Below are 7,280 nucleotides of genomic sequence, written 5' to 3' on the forward strand. Positions count from 1 at the left end.
CCACATTTATTTTTTGTGCGCCAGGCTGCAGCCGTTTTTCCTGCTGCTGAGGAATTTGTTGCTGCAGTTCTGGCTGCATTTTTTCACCCACCCTCCTCATATTCGGGCACCCTGTTCATGGCTCCACCAAGAAGAGGGACCTCCTCGTGAATCTGCTCCTGGCTCTTGCTAGACTCGCCATCTACAAGACCAGGAAGCGTAAGATGATCGGGGAGGGTCTCTTTGACTGTGGGGCCATGTTCAGGGCCCTTGTCCGATCCCGGGTTAAGTTGGAGCACGCCCACGCGGAGTCTGCTGGCGACATGGCCACCTTTGTCGACCAGTGGGCTCTTGGGGGCGTGCTCTGTTCCACCTCCCCTTTCATTCTAAATATTTAATTTACAGTCCTTTTACCGGTTTTTTGGTTAAAATTAGTTAGTTGCCAGTTTTTGTTAGCACCCCTGTTTATGTAGGGGTTGCTAAACTGAATTTTTGTCCGCCTGCCATTAGGCAGCCGGTGCACCTGACTGTCACTGGGTGGGCGGTGTAGTCCCCCTACTGGCACTAAATAGGACTACTACTACTACTACTACTAATAATAATAATAATAATAATAATAATAATAATAATAATAATAATTATTATAATAGTTAAGGGGAGCCTGCGAGATCGGGGCAACAAGTAACAGTGGGTAGCCGAGACTGGACCTGTCTCGTCTCGTCTCTTCTCACCTCTTGGATTTCTTCTGTTTCTGAAAAGCTTGTACGCTACAATATTATTCAGAAGGCATATATTACAACTGTTAGACAACGTCTATACTTTGCTTACCGGTAACCTGAATATAACAGTTTCCTCATGCTTTTCCCATGATTATCAATGGTTTATTTTATTTTATTTTATTTTATTGTTATTTCTATTTAAATACATAATTTCCCTACCTCTGTGGGTTTACAAAGCTTGGCAATACTTCAGGTTATCATTAAACTTTCGTTATGGTTGTTATGTAAAGAGAAACTTTCCAAGCACAAAAAGGTTGTTTTTTTTTTTTGTTTTTTTTTAATGTGTGATTGGAAGGGCCTCGAAAAGCTAAACACGCCGTATACATTTAATTCTCCAACAACGCCTTTAACTAGGTGACCCGCTAGGAGCCACTACCAAGTCTTTGAAAAGTGGATTTAACATCTGTTTTGCTAAATGTTAACATTCTACTCATTTCATCTCCTATATCTAGGTAGCAGACCGTTCAAAAAAAATATTGCACTTACTGAAACACGAAAAATCTGCAAATAATATAGTTCTGATTCTGAACTCCACTGAAGAAATGTGATTTGAATAAAACAACACCGTCGTTTTACGGCTTTGCTTTTTTCCCTATGGAGCTCCCGTATTACGTCAGAGACTGTATAAGCTGTCGATTGGCTAGGTTGGAGCTTTAGAATTTATCAAGGATCGTGGACGGGGTAAGGAACGGTGTGTAGCAGCAGGGCAGCGAAAATACATATTCTTTCTTTAAAATTCCCTTGCGTGGGAAGGATTGTCCTAATGTGTGGAAATGTAGATGATGCATACACAGTAGTATTATTGCCTTGTAATTTGCTTTGCTTAGAATTAGCTATTGTGGATTTAGAAAGTAAAAGACGCAACGATTGAGGCCTTTGTTTTTAACTATATTTGGAAGCAACTGTGTTTAAATACAGTTGTAACCTAGTATAATTTGCAGGTTTTTTTTTTTTTTTTTACAGATAGTGCCAGTACTGTGAAATTATTATACATTTTAAATGGTTTCTAGTATTATCAGTTATGTAGGAGGTGTTACTGCAGAGATATGTATGTTTTGTAATGTTATGGGTTTTTACAGGGTTCGCAGAAATACAAATACTATAACTTGGCCAATCCAGTTCAAATGTAACATGTATCACTTAAACCAAAACAGTAAAACTTACGAAGAGTGCTTTGAATATTGCAGTCTACAGTACTTCCTTCATGAAACAGTGACCGCGAATCATTTGTTCCCTTGTAACGCGTGGTCCTCCTACATAACTGATAATAGAAACGATTTAAAATGTATAATAATTTCACAGTACTGGCACTATCTGTAAAAAACACAAATCTATCCCTTTTTCTTGTCTCAGGTTTGAAAATGAGTCTTCGGAAACAAACTCCCAGTGACTTCTTGAAGCAGATCATTGGAAGACCAGTGGTTGTGAAACTGAATTCTGGGGTTGATTACCGAGGTAGGACCAGTTTTCAAATATTTCTTAATTATATGACATGTAGAAGAATCTTTCGCCACAATGGCATGGTAGTGAATTTGTGATCGCCAGTATTTCGAATATCCATGAAGAAACGATTTTTTTCTTTTTTATGATTAATACTTAAACTGTGATTTTCGAATAATAAGATATTTGAATATACCAAGAATAAGTTTTGAATACTCAACCCCTAATTACTCAAGTGACAAGTCCTTACGTATTGGCAGCCATCACACATAGAGACGCATAAATACATCAACAGTACTAACAGAGAAGAAACATCTAAGGCATCTAATGTATTCAAAGTAAAAAACAAACAAAAAAAACGATTTAAACTTTAAGAAATAAAAATACACAGCAGAGGGGTTTTAACCATAAAACGCAGAACTTTATAAAAAGGACCTTCAACATTTTGAACTGCATTGAAGACCCTTTGACAACTCGTATAAAACGCATATCACGACTGCTTGCTAACAAAGCGCAACAAAATGGACTGGCACATATTCGTCAACATGATGTAGTAATTATAAGTGTCTTCTCTGACTGTATTTCAACACATGTCAATAAATCACACACCAGGCTTATTCAGTTCCTTCGAAATGAACTCTCATATTAGGGATGGGACAAATACAGCGGTTCCGAATAATTTTCCTTTAAGGTCTCATGAACCGACACATTTCAATTGAAAGCCGGTTAAACTTTTAAATCAGTCAGCTTGTGCTGTGTGTGTGTGTGTGTGTATAATCTCAAGTGCTTTCAATTAAACTAATTGTCGCCTTTTAATCTGTAGACAGGTGAGTTTCGCGTGGCCGATGCAGATCCACATTATAAACACATAAGCATAACAACAGTGTGTAACGTCTTCAGGTAGGGTTTTTTTAAAAAAAAATCCCTCTTGTTGCAGTTCTTCAATCTATTGATGTTGAGGTTTTAAATTGAGATGAGGCAAAACATACATGGTAAAAAGCCGACAATTCCCTTTGAATCGAAAGCACTCTGCAGAACCTAATGACATCATTTAAGAGCGTCACCATGTTCAAATTAAATTTCGGTTCAGTTTTTTGTTTGTTTGTTTGTTAAAGCCCTACCTGAAGACGTTACGCAGTTTGTTATGCTTATGTGTTTATAATGTAGATCTGCATCGGCCACACGAAACTAACCTGTCTGCAGATTAAAAGGCGAAAATTTGTTTTTAATTGAAAGCACTTTGGAGATTATACACACAGCACAACCTGACTGATTTTAAAAGTTTAACCGGCATTCGATTGAAATGTGTCGGTTCAGTGAGACCTTAAAGAAATTTATTTGGAACCATTGTATTTGTCCCACCCCTATCTCGTATATTATCTTTCAAATCTGTAACTTTATAATTGTGATGCCCTTTGTCATAGAGCTCTTGAGTATTTTTTCAAAAAGTGTTATTATTTTCTCTGATTTTGGATACTGCTTCACCCTGCTGGACCACGTGCATTGAAGCTGTTCTCTGATAGCTCAATGCCCGCGTTGACGCGCGTCAATGTTTTTTTTTTTTTTAAAGGTTTCAATCCTGTATTTATTTTGCGTCCCTCCAGTGCCGTCCTGATGCCGCTGCTGATTTGCCTGCTCGTCGCCTGTGGCGTAAAAGATACTTCTCAAAAGTATAGGTTCTAGTCATTTAGAAGCACCGCTGCACAGTTCTGCATGCCGCATCGCGTATGCTGGGTAGCAGCCTTAAGTTTACCACATCAACACAGCAAGCGTTTTTGCAGATCCCTCAATGCTGTACTTTCAAGCAACTTCCTAAAGGAATTATATTGCCATTTAAAAACACCTCGGTCATAAGGAAAGCCGTGATTGATACGCAAATGTAAGCCAGTGCGTCTAGCTTTTTGGGAGTTTGAGTTTTTAAAGAAAATAAATGCTCACATGCGCTGATGCATTCCTTCAATGTGAAGCACATCATGGAAAAGAGTGCAAGATATGTTCGCCAATTTTATTGTTTTTTAGAAGCTATACATCAAATACCATTAAGTCAAATACATGTATAACATAATGTGTGTCTTTCATACAGGAAAATGGGAAATCTATGAAATGATAATACATATCTGATACTGGAATTGTTTTGTTTGCTATGTGTACTTTAATGTTGGGAGCAGAATACAGTTTTTCTTAAGAACAGGAGTATTTAAAATGTGCTGTTTTAAGAGCAATGGTGTTTGACATGATATCACATTGTGTAATGGTGTTTGATGTGAAAATATGTGATTGAAAAGCAGCAGTACTGTAATAACCATGAACTGCAGTAGCCTGTTGAGGCCCTTTTATCAGCTGGGCTGGCTGGAACTCCTAGATATAACAAGTTCAGTTCCTTTCGTAACATTTAGGTGTCCTGGCATGTCTGGATGGGTACATGAACATTGCAGTGGAGCAGACGGAAGAGTATGTCAACGGGCAGCTGAAGAACAAATATGGAGATGCATTTCTGAGGGGTAACAATGGTAGGTATTAAACAAGCCCTGTTGTGAAGTGAAATTAAAAAAAAAAAACAAAAAAAACTTGCAGGAATGCCTTTGTCCCCAACACAGCTGTTCTTGTACAGCATATATAGAAAATTAAGAAGACCTAATTTTTTAAATGTGCCGTACGTATTGAACATGAAGCATGTTGTTGGGCTAAATGATGCAGGAATTTGCTTTTGCCAGAGTGTAGTGTAGGCTGTGGACATGATACTGGCGCTGTTTACATCATGATTTTAGGCAATGGCACAAACATTTTATTTATTTAACTGTAACCTCTCTCTTTTTGATCTATTGTATATTTTCCTTAAACAAAACAAAAATACCTTGCTTTTCCTATAACATGTTTTTTTATTTGTTTCTCTTTCAGTGTTGTACATAAGCACTCAAAAGAGGAAGATGTAATGAAGACTGTACTTCATTTTTTTTTTTTTTTTTTAAATATTGGTTGTTTTGATTTTCTTTTAACTTTATTTTTTTAAAGCATTCATGTTGTATCTCAGCCTCTGTACTCCAGTCTTTCAAAATCTGCTTCTGTTGTAATTGGTTGTTCTAGTTTGATTGGAGGTGTTTTTGGTATATGAAAAGATGATTTCAATAAACAGTTTGTGCAGAGTATATCGTTTTTATCTTTTTTAATCTTTATTTTTTATAAAAAATAACCTGTGTATTTTTAACATTAGCCTTACCAAGTACATGTTCAACAAGCACCTGAAAAGGTAAAATGTATCAATACAAATGAACAAAACAAGACACTGAGGACAACAATTTATTTCTTAGCAGACACCCTTATCCAGGGCAACTTACAGTAGTAAACAAAAAATGAAAAGAACCCTGACGTTGCGGCTCTGCAGCGTTGATAGGAGGTTTTTACTTGTTTGGACATGGATTCAGACTGATGAGGACAATTCATCTGGGCACCTGGAGGCCAGCCTTCATAATGTGTTGTGGATTTGATTTTTGTGTGGCTCGAGTCTCGTGGGGATATTTTCCCTACATGTGTAAACGTTTGTGATTTTACTCGGCTGACTGTTGGCCAAGTCACTAGTGAACATTTGTCTGATACGCTACGTGATCCCTTTTCGGTAAAAAAAACAAAAAAAATAACCATGTTTTTAGTTTGGGGCTAAAAAAAAAAATACATACAATCTTCACTTTAACTAAAGTGAAAATTGTATGTATTGGTATTATATCGATTGATAGTAGGATAATCCGTTTTATTACAACTGTACATCCCAAATTCTTATAAGATGGATGGTTTCTTTGATTGGGTTTCATGCTCAACATGGTGCCATTATGTAGTTTAATGCTGCAAGTGCAAGAAGCATCTAGAATGGAAATAAACAAATATTCACACACCACTAAATGTTAAAATTTGGACCTACCATAAATACAAACAGGGCCTAATTTCCCCCCCCCCCCCCCCCGAAACATTAGTGACCCTCCAGAGTAAGAACACAGGGCTTTTTTATTTGTGAAATTAGTAAGTATTTGTATATGTAAATAATTTCTTATAATTTTGTGAGAGGCGATTTAAAATATAACCTGTCATTCGATGTTTAAAAGGTATACGCTGATTAATCATTAAGCATATCGCTAGACACTTTCAGTGGTATTCCATTAGTCATTCAGTGACACTGGTATTGTGCTCTTTGTTATATATACAAATGCATTTTATATAAGAGCAAATTGCCACATTTACAAATGTATTTCATATGCAGATCTTTATGAAATGGCAATGGCCCCATCAATAGGAGTATGTGGTACTTCCGATGTGAGTGACAAGGGTATATTGTTCAATGTTCATGAATTAACAATGGATTTTGTTGTGTAATCTAAAAGTATATAGAAAATCTAGTTTCCTAGCATAGTAAAATAAGAATGAACTTTTTAAAAAAATCCATAACTGACTTCAGTATGCATACAATTGACAACTGCTATAGCAAAAACATTATTGTTTTATTTTAAAATATTTGTATGTGTCTCATTATATGCATTTAGAAGAACTGGTACTGCATTCTGTTACAAACAGTATAATGCTGAGATTTACAGGAAAGGATATTCCATATCAACCAAGATGTCAATAAAAGCAATAGATCTTGTTGGCCTTGCTGAAGATTTATTAGTCATATTCAGATAACGATGAGAGAAGGGTTAGGGTAATGATTGCTGCAAATTTATTATTTTAAGTTACACAGAGACCAAAATAACTGCCAATATGAAGCTTTAATACTGAACACAGTCACAAAATTTGCATAAAATATTTTAACATAAAAAATGCAATTTACTATGAAACAGTCCACTTGAGTATTCTATTTTCAGTTCTGCAATATTACATTAACAGTTTTTTAGGAACAAAAGTTGCACTGAAGCAAAAAAAAACTTGACGTTTGGCTTGCTTATCCAACTTGCTAAAGACGTGTTATTAAGAGTCAGACTTGTCATGATCCTGATCGCTCCAATTCTGTATTTACAGCATGGTGGGGCGACTGTTTTATTCACAAGCTTTTCTATAAAGTTGCTACTGTCTTTACACAACACAGCAATATTAAAA

The 7,280-nt window shown here is 36.3% G+C and overlaps 1 protein-coding gene across 2 annotated transcripts; it reads left to right on the plus strand.

The window, feature by feature from the left end:
* Nucleotides 1-1,371: 1,371 nt before the first annotated feature.
* On the plus strand, nt 1,372-5,344 carry LOC117421057 (U6 snRNA-associated Sm-like protein LSm6). 2 transcript variants are annotated; one of them, XM_034034945.3, is made up of 4 exons: nt 1,372-1,449; nt 2,112-2,213; nt 4,595-4,708; nt 5,097-5,344. In XM_034034945.3, exons 2-4 carry the CDS (start codon nt 2,120-2,122, stop codon nt 5,129-5,131), a joined length of 243 nt encoding a protein of 80 aa, XP_033890836.1. In that variant the 5' UTR covers nt 1,372-1,449; nt 2,112-2,119; the 3' UTR covers nt 5,132-5,344. The 2 variants fall into 2 exon arrangements, with proteins under 2 accessions (XP_033890836.1, XP_033890837.1); XM_034034946.3 differs by having other exon boundaries at nt 1,387-1,439.
* Nucleotides 5,345-7,280: the final 1,936 nt, after the last annotated feature.

The sequence above is a fragment of the Acipenser ruthenus genome, chromosome 1, assembly GCF_902713425.1.
Source record: "Acipenser ruthenus chromosome 1, fAciRut3.2 maternal haplotype, whole genome shotgun sequence".
In the NCBI taxonomy this organism is placed as follows: Eukaryota; Metazoa; Chordata; class Actinopteri; order Acipenseriformes; family Acipenseridae; genus Acipenser; species Acipenser ruthenus.